Source organism: Anarhichas minor, unplaced genomic scaffold, assembly GCF_050575085.1.
Source record: "Anarhichas minor isolate MPS153535 unplaced genomic scaffold, ASM5057508v1 ptg000003l, whole genome shotgun sequence".
NCBI lineage: Eukaryota > Metazoa > Chordata > Actinopteri > Perciformes > Anarhichadidae > Anarhichas > Anarhichas minor.
The window spans coordinates 7,290,070-7,308,269 of record NW_027466449.1 but is presented as its reverse complement, the minus strand read 5'-3'; the positions used below and the strand labels follow the sequence as shown (position 1 = coordinate 7,308,269).

At 44.7% G+C, this 18,200-nt stretch overlaps 1 protein-coding gene across 17 annotated transcripts in view; it reads right to left on the bottom strand.

Moving 5' to 3' along the window:
* Nucleotides 1-8,517: 8,517 nt before the first annotated feature.
* Nucleotides 8,518-18,200, bottom strand: part of huwe1 (HECT, UBA and WWE domain containing E3 ubiquitin protein ligase 1) — a 44,066-nt gene continuing 34,383 nt past the window's right edge. For 10 of the 17 annotated variants that reach the window (XM_076095567.1, XM_076095506.1, XM_076095574.1 and 7 more), the window contains 20 exons: nucleotides 17,898-18,118; nucleotides 17,378-17,769; nucleotides 16,550-17,204; nucleotides 15,712-16,426; nucleotides 15,503-15,594; nucleotides 14,684-14,840; nucleotides 14,254-14,385; nucleotides 13,830-14,045; nucleotides 13,492-13,733; nucleotides 12,819-12,921; nucleotides 12,389-12,538; nucleotides 12,029-12,274; nucleotides 11,822-11,939; nucleotides 11,589-11,729; nucleotides 11,210-11,497; nucleotides 10,979-11,084; nucleotides 10,595-10,712; nucleotides 9,954-10,135; nucleotides 9,456-9,646; nucleotides 8,518-9,358 (listed from right to left, as the gene is read on the bottom strand). In XM_076095567.1, coding sequence (XP_075951682.1) covers nucleotides 9,256-9,358; nucleotides 9,456-9,646; nucleotides 9,954-10,135; nucleotides 10,595-10,712; nucleotides 10,979-11,084; nucleotides 11,210-11,497; nucleotides 11,589-11,729; nucleotides 11,822-11,939; nucleotides 12,029-12,274; nucleotides 12,389-12,538; nucleotides 12,819-12,921; nucleotides 13,492-13,733; nucleotides 13,830-14,045; nucleotides 14,254-14,385; nucleotides 14,684-14,840; nucleotides 15,503-15,594; nucleotides 15,712-16,426; nucleotides 16,550-17,204; nucleotides 17,378-17,769; nucleotides 17,898-18,118 — 4,568 coding nt within the window. In that variant the 3' untranslated portion in view covers nucleotides 8,518-9,255. Of the gene's footprint in view, nucleotides 9,359-9,455; nucleotides 9,647-9,953; nucleotides 10,136-10,594; nucleotides 10,713-10,978; nucleotides 11,085-11,209; nucleotides 11,498-11,588; nucleotides 11,730-11,821; nucleotides 11,940-12,028; nucleotides 12,275-12,388; nucleotides 12,539-12,818; nucleotides 12,922-13,491; nucleotides 13,734-13,829; nucleotides 14,046-14,252; nucleotides 14,386-14,683; nucleotides 14,841-15,502; nucleotides 15,595-15,711; nucleotides 16,427-16,549; nucleotides 17,205-17,377; nucleotides 17,770-17,897; nucleotides 18,119-18,200 lie in introns of all 17 variants that reach the window. The other 7 variants (XM_076095609.1, XM_076095618.1, XM_076095634.1 and 4 more) reach the window with 3 other exon arrangements.

Here is an 18,200-nt window from a genome sequence, read left to right as displayed (position 1 = left end):
GTGGCAATGTCGGCCTGTCAGGATGATAAATCCTACTGATTCTGGGGATCCCCTGACTTTTCTTATAGCACCACGAGGTTGACATTCATGGCTTTGAATGAAATGTCTTGACAACTATTGGATCGATTACCATAACATTTTCATTCATTCATGTTCGCCTCAGGATGAATTAACTTTGGTGATCCTCTGATTCATCTGGCACCATCAGGTCAGAATTATAGTCAGTCCAATATTTTGGTTTATGACCAAATACTTGCAAATCTAATGATGCTCCAACACTAGCTGTACTTTATGCTTAGTGCTACCTCGCAAACAAGCTAACAAGCAACAGTAAGATACTGAAAACACATTCTCATTCCAGCTCGTCTCATACTGACGCTTTGTCCGATCTCTTGGCGTTTCTTTCTAACCCACTGGGTATCCCAGCGCGCAGTCGCAGTAAACACGTGGTTAACGTTGTGAATTCAAACAAAAACACGTGCTTAGGTTGAGGCAACAAAACCAATTAAGTAAAACAAAAATACAATATAAATACTGAAAACACCTGACAAACACATTGGGACAATAACACTGGTCTCAAACTGATTGAAAGTCATGTGAATCATCCACCTCCCCTCCTGCGTGGTTTTTTCTTGTTGGAATATATTGAAATAATCATTTTAATTAGTCATCTAACTGATCTTTTTTAATCAAATGTTTATAGCACTTTGTACAATACATCTGTTTTTGAGTTTGTACTTAGAAGTTTAAGGGTTAATTTATAACATATTCACAAGTAAACTGGGCAGCGCTGACCCCTCCAAGAAACACAAGTTTTGATCTGTGCCTGAAATAAAAGAGAAAGAAAGAAACGGACATGAGGACACATAGCGGACACAATCGTTCCAAACCTCTTCCTAGAAACAAAGTACGCAATTCAGGTAATTGGGGCAGCAGTGCAGCACCATGTCCAGTCAGAAAACCTCTATTCCCACCGAGCTGCTGTAGTTTTTCTTTGTGCCTTTCCAACCCGAGGGTGTCAGCGTGCCCATCTGCCGCTGGTGCCAGAGGATATGCCAGGCATGCAGACAAAAGCTGCCACGGGAGCAGACGGCATGGGAATAATGATTGATGAAGCCAGTTTAGATAGGTGAGAACCTCGGCCGTTATCCTCAGGAGGGGCTGGACGGCTGAAGAAAGGCTGAGAGATCAGGGTCAAAACTGTGGCTGGATGGCCGCCAGGAGGGGAGACAAAAAGTGGGTGAGAGATTGGAGAAGAACATGAGGTGGACATGACTATGATGGATTAATCTGGAATCACAAAGTTGTTTTTTTGGGTTTGTTTTTTTTACATTAAATAAGTAGTCGAAGTAGGAAGAACCTTGAAGAGAAAGGAATGAAAAGAAGACAAATGTGGTGGTTTTTATTTCTTAGGAAAGGTAGGAAATTAGTAGAAACAGAAGCTCTTTGTTTGCACTGTAATGTAAGACGTTATATTAATGTCTTACAAAGGCTTCATCAATGCAACAGTACTTTTTTGGTGTCTTTTAAATCCATTTGGGCTGGGCACTAAACTAACTAGCTAAGGCAACATAAGGGCAGTCTTACAGTAAGAAAACAGACTTTACCTTATCAACAGGAGGTTATTAGGACTTAACGGTCCATGGGATGCATAGTCGGAAAACCCCGAGTCATTTCATCTCTACAGCCTCTGTTCTGATCAAGCAATTATAACATAAACCAACACTGTATTATTTAGAAGGCAGGTGCAAGTGGAAGATGGAAGTAAATAAGCATCCCGCTTGAAGGAAGTCTTACTCAGAACGATCAATAGAGATAATGTCTTTCATGTCTCTCTCTCATTGTTTTACCTCATAGCAAGATTTTCATGTTAAAGAAAAAGTCAAACCGGAACTCTCCGGTTTGAGAGAGAATGTGAGTGTGTGTGTGTGAGAGAGAGAGAATGTGTGTGTGTGTGTGAGAGAGAGTGTGAGTGAGTGAGTGAGTGAGAGAGAGACATCAGCTTGAAAAGCAAGGAGACGGAGGCAATATAGCAAATGGATGCATGGGTGTGGAGGTTCAGAGAGAAAGGGAAAGAAGTACTGAGATGGAGAGCACAACAGATATAAATCAGAAAGAGATAAGAGGATACTGTGTCAGAGGAAGGTGTGATGGACATATAAATATACATACAGACAGGTGTTTGAAAAAAAAAGATACAAAAACTGACTTGTCATGTCCTCAAAAGCTGATTGGATGTGGAAAAAGAAAATGAGCTAAAAGCCATGCGAGTGTATTTTATTCTCCTTGTTTGAATGTATCTGCTTATTTTAATTTGTTTCTTGCTGATGTGCATGCATGTGTTTCTGTACGGGAGTTACTTTTCTTTAGATTCCCCTTATCTACAATTACTTTTTATTCATTATCAATGTCATTACTTAAAATGTTAAAATAATGTGTTATTTAAAAAGAAACCAAAAATAAATGTGCATTAGAACAAAGCCTGTAATGTGCGGATTGTAACTAAAGAACTTAGAACTCTGAGCTGATGCACAATGCAATAGGAAGCTAAGTGGACACAGATGGCCGGGGACAAAGACAGCCAGATACTCATCACTGACTTCTCATAAAAGGTAACGACGTTTTGGCCAATAATGATCGCCAAAAACCTGGGGTTCATAACATAAACAGTTCCAGGGACACATTTAAGTACGCTCTCCTCCGTGTTGTGAAGATAAAATGTGCGTGTAAGCCAAGTGCATCGATAAAGGGTCTTGTTGGTTGCTCTAAATCCAGCAAAAACAACATTCCGCTGGCAGCAAAAGTGTATTTTCAGACTGAATCACTTTCCAGCAACTACACCAACTGCTCCAACGGGGAGGATTATGTAATTACATAAGTGGAATAACATTGTAAGTAAGGACAGTGGGTTTGCTGGTTAAGCCCTAGAGCGCCTTTAGGAGGAAAGAAGTTGGCATCTAAATAAGGGCTTTAATATGAGGGCTCATCTGGACTTGTGCAGAAACAATCACATAATTAATCAACTGAAAATCAAAAACCTTTAGTAAGCAATTTGTCATTTATCAAGAAAAAAAATGCAAAAACAGTTGCAGGTTCCTCCTTCTGAAATAAGAGTTTATATCGTAGAGTCTTTTCACAGAGGAACATTGATTTTACTGTCACAGCTCACTGGGATTGATGTTGACGCCGGTGCTTCTCCTGCTGTAAGAAGTCATGAAGTACTGTGTAAAAGACCCATTGGCTCTGAGAACTTGTGACTGACATTTCACTTTTTATTTTATTTTTTTAGAAGAGAAAATTATTCAACAGAAAATTTGTATAATAAAATAAATGAAAAGACATTGCAAAGTTAGCTTTTGTTGCAGCCCTAGTCTGAGCTGCTGCTCTGGCATGTGCAGGTAACACAAGGGTTCAAATAAACTATAGGAATGTGATGAAATGTGTTGCAGAGGCGCTTGGAGCCACAGAGAGTGACAGAAAAAGATAGCAGTGAGCCAACAGTACGGCGGGAAAAAGAGTGTAAAATTGTCACATCGATGCTACTTTTTCTGAGAGAACGAGAGAGGTGACAGGCCAGCGGTGGAGTAAGAGTGAGAAGTGGGCAGTCAGAGGTAGATTCAGCTACTCCCGGTCCACCGACTGCACGGTCGCTGATGTGGTGATTGGAGATCCATTGATCCAGTTAAAGTCATTAGGCGGCCAGAAGGTCAGCCAGCCGTCTCTGACCAGCCGTTAATCACTCCCTAATTGAAGGGAAATTACTCTGATTTAGTTTCCTGCCATGCTCAGAGTGGCCCCGGCTGCCAGATATGACGAGCACTTCACTCACCAGGCCACATCTCATTAAGCATGTTAACTGCATGTAAACTGCTCTGAGTCAGCCTCAGGACAGAGCGTGCAGCGGTGCGCCAAAGGTGAGAGCGCCATCACAGAAGGGTTGTTGTCGGACAATCAACACGAGGGCAGTCGGTCAGAGGGGAAAACGGCAATTTGCAGATTAAGTATAGTCAAATTTCCATCACTGATATTCAAATTGAGGTTTTGCATAGAATTTGTTATTGCGCCGTGTGCCATGTGTTGTTCAAGCAAAAGAATGAGTGAAGTGAACTCGTTTGATTCCTTTCATTTCAAGGCTCCTTTCCTCTAAAAACAGAAATGACCCTTTGCTGTACTTCATCTTGTATTGCAATGCACCAAGTAGGAATTACATCATCCCGTGATTTGCATTCTTTAACACATTGTAATGAGGTAGTCGTGAAAATGTCACCAGGCAGAGTGCACCGTGAACAGGACATGCTATGTTTACAGATAAATAAGATGCTTATTTCAGATTACGCCATGTCACCGCTGTTATTACCTCCCGCTTCATTACATCTCTGTCAGTGGCTCAACAACATCACGTCTCCAAACGATAACCTCCGGTAGCTGACCGCATCACATGATCTGTAATATGACGGGGCTGAATTTCATGCAGTGCGTTTGCCTCCTTTAAAACTGCCACAAGGTGCTCACTGCTGCGCCACTGAGGGGAGATGAGGGAGAAGCTGGGAGGGGAGGGGGTTACAGATGCAATGTGGTAAATAGATAGCGACCACGGATACTTGGAAGCTCAGAGCTAATAAAGACTATGACCTTTTACAGTAGACAGACTGGTTTGCATCTGGACTCTGTGGTCTCAGCGCATGCGTCTGTGACCACAGGCCAGCCTATACATGCTCCCACCTGAGCCCAACTTTTTCCACAGCCGACTCTCCTCTCCTCCCCTAAAAAGGACAAATCGCACACAGATGCACAAATGTATCAGCACTCGAAAGACAATGTGAAGGCAAAACGATTCGTCACTACAGTCATGTTTGCTGCTCTCCTCCCCGGTCCTCGTCCTCACAGGCTGAGCAGAGATAGCAGCCTCATCAAGAGGTGATGACGAAGCCGACAGCTTCACAACAGAACATAACACCCTCGCTAACCCGTCACACTGCTGTCACAACCGAGGGCTGCTCCTGTCCACCTTGATATGTCAAGTGTCTCCTTTATCTATACCGCAAGACATTCTGAATACAGAGAAATGGGCCCCGAGTGCAACATCACGACAACAGAATGGATCCGATTCTCACGGTTCACCGTCCACAGGGATGCTTTATATTTGGACCATCTATCATGAATAAACCACACTGAATTAACGGGGAAGAAACGACGACGAGCTGTGCTCACGCCCTGTAAACAGCAACAGTGCTAACTTGTTTCTTCTGCAAATGAAGCCAGTGTTAACAGTTTTTGAATATTCATCAAGGCCTCACCTTTCCCATGATGGTGCTTTGGAGGATCACGCAACCAAGGAGGAGCAGAAGTGCATGATGCATTCTGCAAAGGAAGGGTTAACGATCACCATCACCTTTCCTTCAGTATAAAACCTCTTTGGCAAATGAGAAACACTGAACCAATTACTCTAATGAACTGATTCTGTTCCCTTGCCGGTTTGGGCTCTGTGCTAAAGAAGCCTTTTATCATTTTGCCGTGCGAGCGCTGTAATATTGTGATTTATTCCAGAGACACTGACGACAGCAGCAGTAAAATGTGTTAGGCGGGGAGCTTTCTGGCTCACACACAAAGTAGTCATTATCAATCAACTCCGCCGGCCTTCATTTCCTGCCCAGCTCCACAGTCACTGATGACGGATAACTATTTTCAGTGCACTTTGTTCACTACCAACAAGTTTTTTTTTTTTTTAACTCTCTCTAGTTGATTTCTGCTGCCTTTAAAGTCATTCACTAAGTATGTATTTATCATATTGTAAGCTGAGGTACCATAGTAGGACAAATTCTGAATTCGTCACACCGTTACTCACATGCAGACTAACAGCTTCAGTGGCACCAAACACACAAATACTTTCTATTCTTGCAAAAGTCAACTTGTTCCCAGAGCATGAAATGGAAAACATCTGACTGACTTTACTGGAAACCAAAATGCACTGACATGGAGAAAGCGTGACAGAGAACATCCTGTTTACTCTGTGTAGCACGATGATCCCCACCCAGTGGAGGGCCTGGCGCAGTGTAAAGCAACAGCATCACTGATTTCTCAATCTCTAACAGAGTTACAGGACGGGAAATCTAAATTCCAGAGCAGCAGTAAAGTGAACCCATTTGTGGGGAAATGTATTGTGAAATCTTTTGCTTGGCAAATTCCATGCAAGACTTCATTATTTATTCCTCTTTTATTGCGAATCGAAGCCGCCACGCAGCAACAGATGCTTGCAGAATATGTGAATCAAACCTGGCAGAAAATTGCATCTGTGCTTCATACATGAGGGGGGGGGGGGGGGGAAACCTGGTTAGCCAATGTACTGTAAAACCAGGGCTTACTGTGGGGTCTAAAATCCCTGCATGACAGCACTGTAATTTCATTTATCACAACTCAGCACACACCAAATCAGACATGGATGATCCCCATTCTGAACCGAGTGCAGGTTTGCAGTTGGGGGGGGGGGGGGGGGGGGGTCAGAGAGGCAGCAAAGGAACACCTGCAGTAGTGGTGGTGGTGGGCATTCGATTTCCACTGTTGTAGCGGCTCCTCAAGTGGAACAAATTCATCACGCAAGAGCAGGGGAAATGAAGACGGATACACGGGGACCGACAGGTGAAAACTGCAGACATGCGAGGGCTTCAGTGGAGGAGCGAAGAGAGAGAGAGGCAGAACAAACAAGTGTTGTGGCTACATAGAGCAACAGAAAGCAATCAGCTTGAAGACTCTGGTGACATTTTCTTCACGGAAACAAGGGCCCCCTCCCAATCCAGTCCCCACACCCTCTCTCTCTCTCTCTCTACCCACTTCCACTCTTAGCCACAATATTATTTGCCATCCCAAACCAAATTACCTGGTGGATTATAAAACCCTCCAGCAGTGAGTCTACATCGATGTTGACCATAGATGCTGACTCAACCAGCTGCCCATACTGTACAGACCACATAGGTGTATTAAGGGGCCGGATTGTGAGTGTTACAGGGTGTGGAGATTTCTTTTACACGGTTACCATGAGGTGTTCTCAAATAAACTTTGGATTCAAGTCCATTTCCAAGAAGCACATGAACATATTTAACGCACCCTTCTTTGCAAAGTGGTGGCTGGTAATCGTCCGATGATGCCGGCTGAGCTGCCAGCCTATCCAGGTCAACCTGCTCAAGTACTCAGATTTAGGATTAAGTTTTACTTCGTGGCATCACTAAATTAAAACGGTTTAATCAAAAGAACTGTTAGTTCTTACATAGAGATTAGAGTAGTTGTCACTAGCGTGCCAAATTTCATGAGCCAACTGACAAAGCTGACTGACGAGAGAAAAGGGTAAAAAAATAAAATTAAAAAGCAATATTAACTACAATTTCAAACCAGCTAATATGTTTTCACAATTAGGTATATTCCACATCCAAATATGTTTGCATAATATAAATAAAACAAAGTGATACCTACACTTACAAAGGATGAGCAAACGTCGTTAGTAAGTCGATTGAATCCCTAAAACAGATTTTCTTTTTGCAGTTACAGTAAAAGGTTGCTGTGTGTTCAGCTCAACGTTTGTTGCAAAGTGCGATAGATGTTTCTTGGCAACTAATTACACTACTAGTCTTTATTAGCCAAGTAACAAAGATGTTTTTCTAAAGTTTTAATTGTGCAACCAGATTGAGTAATTGACCAGTTTTAAGGTAGCTGACTCAGTGGTGAGCAGAGTTTAGAAAGGACGAACGTAGACAAACAGACGGATTACGATTGGTTTGTGGAAAGTGATCCGGCAGCTTTTGGTCCTTTGAAAATGAACTTGTGATTTGCCTCCGTTAACAAATCAGTCTTCATAGAGTCAAAAACAAGGCAATTAATAGACTGCAGACATGTTGACTGCATAGCAGGAAAATAGACGAGCACGATACAGGACACGAGCTGGAACCAGTTATCTATGAATCTGTTATTATTACGCCTGGGCTTCTCCTGCTAGAAATGTCAGTCTCCAACCATGATGATGTTACATGAACATATACAGATGACACCCTGAGGAAAAAATAAAAATTCATACTAAGAAATGTAGTTTGTTGAAATCAGTTCGTCATTGTGTGACATAATCAAAAGGTACCAACAATGGTTTCAGACTAGAGGGAAACTAAGCCAGTGTCAGTATGGGAGACGGCAACAACGCTGCTATGAGCTGCTTTTATGCTCCGACTGAGTATTTAAACACAAAGGCGTCGGGCTTCAGGATCACATCAGTCATTACACGTTGTGACTGTACTTGATTGATCGTTTGTCTGACTCACAGCTGGGATCAATGTCGGTGTAAACTGTGGGATGGATTTCAACCGTCACAGAATCGTTAGGCTCACTTGATCGACTATCAAATTACTAAACATTTCTATAGAAAATGTCTAATAAGATTGTACTTTGGTGTGATTACACACAATTAACACATTGAATTTTGATGAAATGAATTAACTTCAAGCGATGATTAAAACACTGTTAAAAGAGACAATGGACGCAATTTTATGCATTTATTCATGTAGTTATTCCACTCTGATTCAAAGGCTCAAGGCTGGGTCAGCGATTTAATAGCCAAAAATACTCTAGAATTTATGGTTAACTGTTTTTTTTTTTAATCTCCTTCAGGTTTTCGCACCATCCTTCCTTAAAAATGCCACAAAACTTTGAAAAGTGCATTTTTGTGAACATCTCAAGTTGTTCATATACCCCCGATAGAAATGTTCCCCGTTATCAAGGCTTGTGAGGTCACAAATTTGCAACAAGAAACAACCAACATTTTTTTCCCCAAAGGTTTTATAACCATCCTGTTCAAACAACATTCTCTTTTTTCTTTTTACACAGCCAGAGAACAAAAAAGATTAAACATAATAAACTCCCAAACCTTTTGTACAGAGAAATCAAACTAAATGAAGAAAACGTCTCTTATATTAGTCCATGTTTTATCCTCTGAATCCTCTCTTGCATTTGCCATTAAATTGGGAAGGGACACACAATTGTGTCAACATGAGGCTCTCTGTGTTGTACGCGATGTCAATCAGTCCATTTCACTTGCTGGTTTTATCGGTTTTATATGGAACAGAAACCAGTAAGTCTAGGCCATTCAACAAGTAAGTCAGTAATGTCTATGATAGTGTGTGCGTGCGTTCAAAGGTTATCAGTGTGAATGTGTCTGGAGTAGGCAAATCTAAATCAAGTGTTTGTATGCATGTCTGTGTGTGTTACGAGTCTCATAGTCTAAGCCAGTCCGAATCCCTCGGAGCATTCCTGAATGGCCAACAGCAGCATGTGTCTCAGCTTTTCATAGCTTTCATACGCTGGGAGGTCCAGCTGGTTAAAGCTGAGAGTGAAAAAGAGGGAAAAAAAACAATGTTACAATTTCACAATTTTGTGTTCTGCCAATGTTGTTCTCACTATGTGTGCCTTGCTGTGTTTACCAGGTATGAGCAGATGGCAGGCGGTCAGTGGAGCGATCGTCACGGTGGATCTGGAACTTCTGGATGCCGTTCATGCCCTCCAGAGCAGTGAAACCCTGGAGGGGAACCTTGGATGTGCCAGTGACAAACTGAAGGAACTTGGCCCGGTCTGCTTGGTCAAAGGACCGCAAGGCCCTCCAGAACCACTGGATCTATAGTAAAAAAAAAAAAAAAAAGGTTTTAAAAAATGAAACGCGCAAGGGAAAAGCAGCTGTTATAAATGTGTCCCAACATAGTGTTGTCTTTGTTTTATTCTGCCCTGGGGAAAATGGTTTACCTCCACAAATAAAATGTGTCTTCATAAGTTCTACTGAGCTAGACGCGAGTACAGAATCGGCATTGAAATTAACATTGAAGGAAAAAGCCTTAAATCTCTGATTTACTGTTGTCAACTCCTAACACAAGTGTGTAGAAGTACATTAAAATAATGATGTAGCACACGTGTTCACACATCCATACCTGGATGGAGCTGGACTGGTATTTGTGATATTCAGTGTTGGCCTTCAGGTCATCGATGTCGATAGTGGGCAGGCCAGAGATGAGCAGCTCCAGTTCCTGCTCAGTGAAGATGGAGATCAGCCTCTTGGGGATGATCTCGTAGAATCCCTCGAGGAAGGCTGCCAGCTGCTTGCGGATTGCACCTAGAAAACAAATTATATACGTTATGTTAACGCTGAGATCTTTCTGTAGTGAATACAGCATTCTTTATTTTTAATGCAACTAACATTATTTCATCAACCACTTTGGTGGCTATGTTTTTCTTCAATTAAGCGGCTGCAAATTCAAAGCTTCACTACACAATGTATTTGAGCAGCTGCGTATGATAAATCAGCCATCTTCCAGAAAGAAACTCCTTCAGCTCTCTGCTGCATTTACAGCTCAAAGGAGTGCTGCCACCTAGTGCACCGTCCAGAATATCTTTCATACATACAGCCTGAACATTTAAAATGCCGTCTGTTTATATTTATATATATATTTATTCTATCTATCATCTAATATATTTAAAGATATAGATTAACACATTTGGATTGACGTTTTTTTTTTTTCAGTCCTGCTGCTAACGGGAAATCAAATATTTGGTAGAAGAGCCATAATCTCACCTGTCATCTTCATCTGGCAGACCAGGTGCACATACTCTTTTTTGTTTTCCTCTGTAACCAGGATATTGGCTCCATTTGGCTTGAGGTCTCTCACTTCACACACTCCAAACTCCTGGACCTACACAGACAGAGCAAATGCAGGCTTTCAGTATGACTCATTCAGCTTAATATTTCACTGCTAGCCACATATAATATCCATTAACAGTATTTTAAGACCATCAGATTGCAAATTACACATTTGCAGCACTTATTGTATGACAGCAAAAAGCATTTGGGATTCAAACCCTTCAGGCTCTATCCCAGTTTCATCAGTGAAGAAGATGCAACATGAGAACCAATTTGTCACTTGAAGCTAATTAAATTGCTCAGAGAACAGACACCAACCTCTGTGCTGAATGTCAGCTCATAGCCCAGCGTGGACACATTATTCTCCAACAAGTACACCAAACCCTGGAAAAACGGGTAGTCCTCGCTCTCCATGTCTGTGTACCTGGCAAGACCACAGGAGTACATCCATATCATGTACATGTTCAAGAAAAAGTCACATTTAGTGCAGTTAGAACACAACGTAGGACAATTAGGATACTTGGCTGTAACTGCCAGTGGCTGAAATACCTGACACTCTTGCCCAGAATGTGCTTGTAGAAGCTGCGGGTGAAGTAGCACTCCAATAACCGGTTATCATACACTGCCTTGGCCACCACACGACCCACAAACTTGAAGTAGCTGAGGTGGTTGGGGTTGCAGTGGGATGAGGGGTTGATGGTGTAGGTGACACGGTCGCCTGGCGAAGTGCGAAACAGGGCGTACATGGCGTTGAACATCTCCCGGGAGATGATCATGTACCATTCCCTCAGCAGGCCACCAGCATCCTGGCCCTCCTCCCCTTCAAACACAATGTATCTGTAATGGAAAGAGAGCAGAGTGTGACTCCGGTTGAGTGGTTCTCAATTGGGAGGATACGCAGGTGGATAGAGGGACAATGGAGCCTTACAGCCTATTCTTCATGTCCTCTGGGCTTTTGCGATGCAGCTCCCTGTAGGAGTCCTCAAACACGTGATCTCTCCTCACATGAACAGCCATGTCCTCCTTCCTAAGACCTTCATCCAGTCGCTCCAACTCCTGACGGAAGTACCTGCAGAGGTGGCCAGAAAGTCAGTAATTAAAAAAAAACAATAACTGTTTATTAGATAGTGGAAGGTAGACGTGTAAGATAATGCCCCTTACTTTCTCTTAACGTCAAAGTCCAGGATGCGTATGTAGTCAACCAGTACTGCAAAAGGCCCATCAGCCAAGTGAGTGGTGGACTGGCGCAGGATCTGGTTAAGCACTGTGCGGTGAGTTTCTACAGGGAAGAGCAGTGAGTCCTGTTAGACACTGCAACATCAGAACAAAAGCTTTAACATTCTCCTTACTTAAATCTTTCAGGCTCACCGGCAAAGCGGAGGAACTTCTGCGTATCCGGTGGAAGGTTTGAAGAGATATGCATGGAGGATGGTTCCCTGGAGAAGAACGGGTCTAGGGATGAGGGCGTGGCAGGTGTGAGGGGTGCCGGCGACAGCGGTGGAGGCTCATCCTTGATGTGAGAAAGCTGGCTCTCCCGGGTGTCCCTCACCGGAGGTTTGCTTTCTCGCTCCGTGGCATGGACTAGGAAGAAGGCCTCCACAGCAGGCTGGAGAACTGGGCAAACAAAGAAAACATCATTATGGAAAGAAATCAGCCAACCGTACTCTTTCAACAGACAATAATACCACAGCATAAAGAAATGCATTTCTTAAGAAGGATTCCGCGTACCCAGTACGGCATGCTGGTCATGGGACTCCTCCAGCTCTTTCAGGCACTCCCCGAGCATGTCCCATAGCTCATCCAACAACAGCTGCTCGCTGAGCAGCGGGAGGTCTGGCAGTCTCTCCTCACTCTCCGACTGTCCGTTTCCGTCCTCATCTGACAAAGAATTTAAATATTGACTGAACCATGTACACGTGTTATGCTGTCAACTGTGACTGGAGTAGTCAATTTACAGCCAAATAAAAAACAGTTTGTGTTGGTGAATAAGTCTATATTCTGTAGACTGTCTATGTTAACATGACTTGAGTTATTACTGGCACTATCAGAGAAGGGTAGACACATTGTGCTCACTGGATGTGAAGGTCATTTACTGACAAAACAAAGAACAGCAAATCAGCAGGTGTTTTAAATTGTCATTAGCAGTAGCAAGTCCTACCCAGAGGTGCAGGGTCCTGGTCTAGAGGAGATGGCTGGTCCACATCCATTGGAGAATCATCTCTCTGGGCAGCCTGGGCTTCTGACATCGACTGTCCTTCAGACTACAGAAAACAAACCAGGAAGGACCAGAGAGACAGAGTCACAGGATGAACAACAGGGAGACGCATGGAATAACTAATGAGTGGCATTTGTTTATTGCTTAGAAACCATCTTGAATGATGTTGCCATGCATAATGACATTTCCGTGATCCACTGAGAGGAGGGGAACTTGAACCAAGTATGGAAGGAAGGAGGGCCAAAAGCATGAAGCCATGCCAGCCAGCAAACAGACAGAATAAGTGGAACAGATCAAACAGTTTGGAGCAGGCAGCACTCATTCATATTTAGATCATTTCAACAGTCGAACATGTCAATGCAAAGACAAGATGCAGTCGTCTCTGGCACATCTATCTTTCTGCTAATGGAGCTGCCAGTGTTCATCATGGCAGCAGCTGTCACTGTGCATTAACCAGAGATAGCAGGCCGAATGGTGACTGCACCAATTGTCTTATTACACAAAGACACAACACAATAGAAAAGGTTTAACTTTCAGCTTTCAAATGGTCTCCTACTGTCAGTGTGTGCAGTGTGTGAGTACGAGTATGCCTGCCGTCAGTGCAGCCCATGCTAACCGTGGAAGCAGCAGCTGTGCCAGCAGGGGGAGCAGCACCAGTGGGGGCATGGGAGGCCACCACTGACGATCCGGCAGCAGCGGCGACAGCAGCAGAGGCAGATGAGGCGGTGGGTGGGGGGGCCTGTTGGAGCCGGCGTGCCCGCTGACCCTCTCTCACCATCTGGATGATGGCGTCAGCCTCGGCCTCTAGTTGACGCACCGCAGCTTGGATACTGCTGGCTGAGCCTAAACTAGTGGAGCCTGGCCAACGAGAGGGAGGAGAAGGTTGTCTCACTTGATACATCATCAGGATATTGTACGCATACAAGAAAAACTGTGTATGCAACGTCTTCTTACCTAATCGCCCCGTCTGCTTGGCTTTCTTGTTGGCGCGCCGTGTGTCCTCACGGAGCTGGATGATGACCTGCAGTACTCGCAGAAAGAACTTCTGCGTCGACGTCTTGGAGGTCAGTGAGCTCATACAGGGGAGCTGGAGCTCTCGTCCCCCGAGTGTACGTTTTTGTGCAGCCACAATGACCACACTCTCCGAGCCGTCAAACCTGTGCCCCAGCCAACAAACGCATACCAGGTAAAGGAAATTGTAGTTGTGACATTTACTTTCATGCAAAACCAGATTCCTAAAGGGGCTACTCGGGCCAATTTAACTACACTTTAGGTTAAACAGAATAGGTCTACCACAGTCTCTCTTGCATGCGTGTTGACGACCTAAAGTCACTGGGGGGGGGGGGGGGGGGGGGGCCGGCACCATCACTGGCTTACCTGCTAGACATCTTGCCCTTGAGTCTGCCTGAGAGGGAGGTATCCTCAGGAGGGGCATCCGGGGAATGTGAATCAGCTTGTGCCCGTCTCTGCTGCTCCAAGTTGTATTCTCGAAGTTCGGCCAGCAATGTGCCTGAGAGAGAAAACGTTAACCAGTAAAGTTGCAGTTTACATCAACGTCTGTGCAAAATATTTGATCCTTCAAGACATTTGTGTCGAGTTGTCGTAATTAGCACATGAATTTGTGAGTCATGGCCAAAAATGTTTTTTTCTTCCTCAGTCACATATATGCGATATATCATATATATTCTAAGTTGGACTAAACTGATTAGCCGGGTGCGGAGGCATAAACAATGTGTGTAAAGAGAAAACTGTATTTGCTTAAATAGGAGCAAAAGAAACTAGCGTCTGTGTAGTCGTCCAGCACTGACCGATCTGTTTGCAAAGAGTGTATCCGAGGTGTCTGGCTCCACTGAGCAGCAGTCTCAGCACAGTGTCTCTGGTGGCGCCATCTCCTCGAGATAACTGCAGCAGGATGTTGGCTGCATCCTCTAGACCCTCTTCTGAACATGAGTGAGATGTCAACACCTTGTGAGAAGGAGGAAAAGGATTATTAGAAAAAAAATCCTCGAAGGGATTATTAATAAAATTGCATAAATGTAAGAAACGCACGAGATCAATTGCCCTGTGTCCAAAACAATGAAAAGGAGTAGATGATCTCGTCAATACTTCTTAAGAGCTCCCAAGCAAAAGGGCATGTTTGCATCAGTACAATTGTGTCGATATATAACATATGCTGGATGACTGGATTAATTGATCCGTCTGGCTACAGAAAATACACATGTCCAGGTTGTAAGGCTGAAATAATTGCCGTTGTCGTTTCTTAACTCTGAAGATGTGCACTGATGTGGCTTCTCTGAAACTGTTCAACCATATTTATTTACTTTTGCATTCTTTTAATCTTGTACTTGTAGGTTATACACTTATTTCTCCTTATCCTAGAAAGATACAAAACAAGTGCAAGCCCAGAGCCACAATCCAAACATGCCTCTCAACTTAGTTTTAAAACTTGCTTCTCTCTATCCCTTAGTTTGCAAAATTGGATTGCCCCAATAAATGCTTAAGATTAATTAATATCTTAAAAATAAATAGTTTGATGCAAAGTTACATATTTCTATGCAGTATTGGAAATTCACAAACATTGCATAATGACAGTATGCATGACAACATATGATGTTTTCTCCCCATACCTCCACAGAGAGTTGCAGTTGTTTCTCCGTGAGTCCACTGGAGGCCATCTTGTTGTCACACTCTGTGCTGCTAGTAGCGCCCCTCAGTTTTCCTGTTTTGACAAAATGGCCCAGAAACATACACATTACTATTTTCTACTGAACTTAACATTACACCGTAAAATCTGAATAAATTGATGACATCTTATCTTGGAATAAATGAACACTACCTGCAGAGGTTATTCCAGTGGACGTGGGTATAGAGATGGTTATAGAGGATGCCTGGGAGGCTGCTAGACTCGTCCCTGAGGATGTACCCTGGACTACAGCTCCCACAGAGGCCCCTAAGACCGTCACAGTAGGCTGGATAGAGCCCGCTGACACTGTGCCTTGTGTTGTGATTTGGGCTGTGACTCCTGAGCTGGATGCCGTGCTGGGGATGGCAGCCTGTGGGGTTGGGTGCCCAGCAGGCACCTCGGTGGCCTTGTTGTCAGGTAGGGCAATGGATATGAGGGAGAGCAGACGCAGAAGCTTTTCAGTGAGCAAGGAGCTCCGTCTGATTACAGGGTGGGACAGCATGTTCATCAGCTGGCCCAGAGGAGAGGTCTCCAGGCTTAACTGAGCCCCCTCGGCCTCTGCACTGCCCCCCAGAGGCACCGTCTTCATAGAGGCTTTGCCCTTGCGGCTGACATTCATGTTGTCCAGCTTGACCAGAAGGTCCCAAAAATCAGTGGAGATTCCCAGAGACTGGAGGGTAGCGGCGGTGGAGCCGAAGGAGTTCTGGGTGTTGGAGGTATTGGAGCTGGGGTTACTTAGAGATCCAGTCCTGGAGGCCCCACCTCCACCCCCTCCCACAGAGGTGATTGAACAAAGACGAGCGTCCAGGTCGGACGAAGATGTTAACAGATCCTTGCAGCGCTGCTGAGTGAAGTGGCTGGGGAACACCTGCAGGGACAGAAACAAAATTAAAAGGACTTAAATTATTAAAACTCAATTGACTTTAAAAAAAAAAATGCAACATACAATAAATGATGAATCAGATGTAGATGAAGATAGAAGGACTCTCACCTTTGCTAGCTGGATGAGTGTGTCCAAAACATGTCGACAGACCACTGGAGCAGCTTGTGGGTGGATGTGGACGGTTGAACCTCCACCTCCAGCACATGCGACTCCCGCCGCAGTGCCTGACACTCCTGCCAGAGCTCCAGATCCTGTTGAACCTCCAGCTGAGTGGCGGTCAGCATGTTTCCTACCCGATGCTCGCTGAATCTGGAAAATGTTTGTCCGACAGCCCAGGGCTGCATCCATAGAAACAGAGAGCCAGGAAAGCTGGCTGGAGCTGCGAGACTCCACCCTGTTCAGCAGCTCTAAGGAGGAAGATGAGGATGAAGACGAGGATGAAGAGGAGAGGGAGGAGGTAGCGGACCCTTTTCCTGCACAGCCTCCCTGGGTGCTCCTCTTGCCACGAGAGTCTTCTAGACGTGTGGTCTCCACACACACCTCACTCTCGCTGCTGCGTTGGAGGATGGACAACAGGCTCCGAATGACCCAACCACGGGTCTGAGAGTGGTAGCAGAGGTTCCTGAGCACGCGGTGCAGACGGCTGGTGTTGAGCTTCGGTTCATCCACAAACAGCAAAACCAGCAGGCAGGACAAGGCCTCGTGGTCCAGCAGCAACCGACCGCGCAGACGCAACAAGGAGTCCACGCTGGAACTGGATGGTCTGAGGAAACAAAACGATAACATATCTTCAGTTTGTCACAAGTGCAGTACGATTTGATCAAGACAAGTCAGAAATTTCATAAATCTCTCTTATATTATGGCATTTCATTTTCAGAAATACTAAAAAAAAATTGAATTCTCAAAACAGACCATTAGATGACAGTCTCCTCTCACCTGTGGTTTGTTCCTCCACCCATCTGAAATGTGCCTCCTCTCTGCACAGCAAGTCGAGTGTACTGGACGCCACGATTGCTCCCTAACCGACTGGTGAAGGCAGGTGAGCGCAAAATGGCTGATAGGGCTGAAGATGAGCTGTGACCGAACAACCTCTCATGCATCAGTTGCCTCTGGCGCGCTTCTTGCTCTCTACGCAACGCGGCTGCTTCAGCAGCAATGTCCGGGGGCATGACAGCCAACACGCTGTCTTCCATGTCCTCCAGGACACTACGCCGGAGCTCCGAGGGCAGCGTCTGGATGAAGGTGACTGGATCCAGAGGAGTGTCTCCTTGTGTGGGCTGTTGGGCTAGCTCCCTGCGCTGCTGCTCAGCCCGTTGCTGGGCAAGTACCTGAGACAACCGATGACATTCCCAGTTAGGAGAAATAATTATCTGCGATTCCTTTACTTCTCAGGTAAGATTTTATATTCTAAATGTAAGAGACGTCTGCAGTCTCATTTCAGTGAAGAGTCTCTTACCTCCTCCTGGATGGCAGGTGGCAAGGCTGCCAGGAACTCGGGGCTGACCTCTGTAACCCCTGGTCCTCCCAGTACAGGTGCTGTAGTGGAAGGCAAGGTAGTGGCAGCAGGGGGACGGGAGGGTGGTCTGATGCCGAGCTGATTCTGCAGCACCTCTCGACGGATGTCCTCAGGAAGAGCTGCCAGGAAAGAGGGATCCACACCCTCTGGCAGACTGATGCCTGCCAAAACAAACGCTGCATGAGATGTGATATTTCAGTAAGAATATGAGAAACTGCAGGAAAAGTAGGAGAGCAATCATTT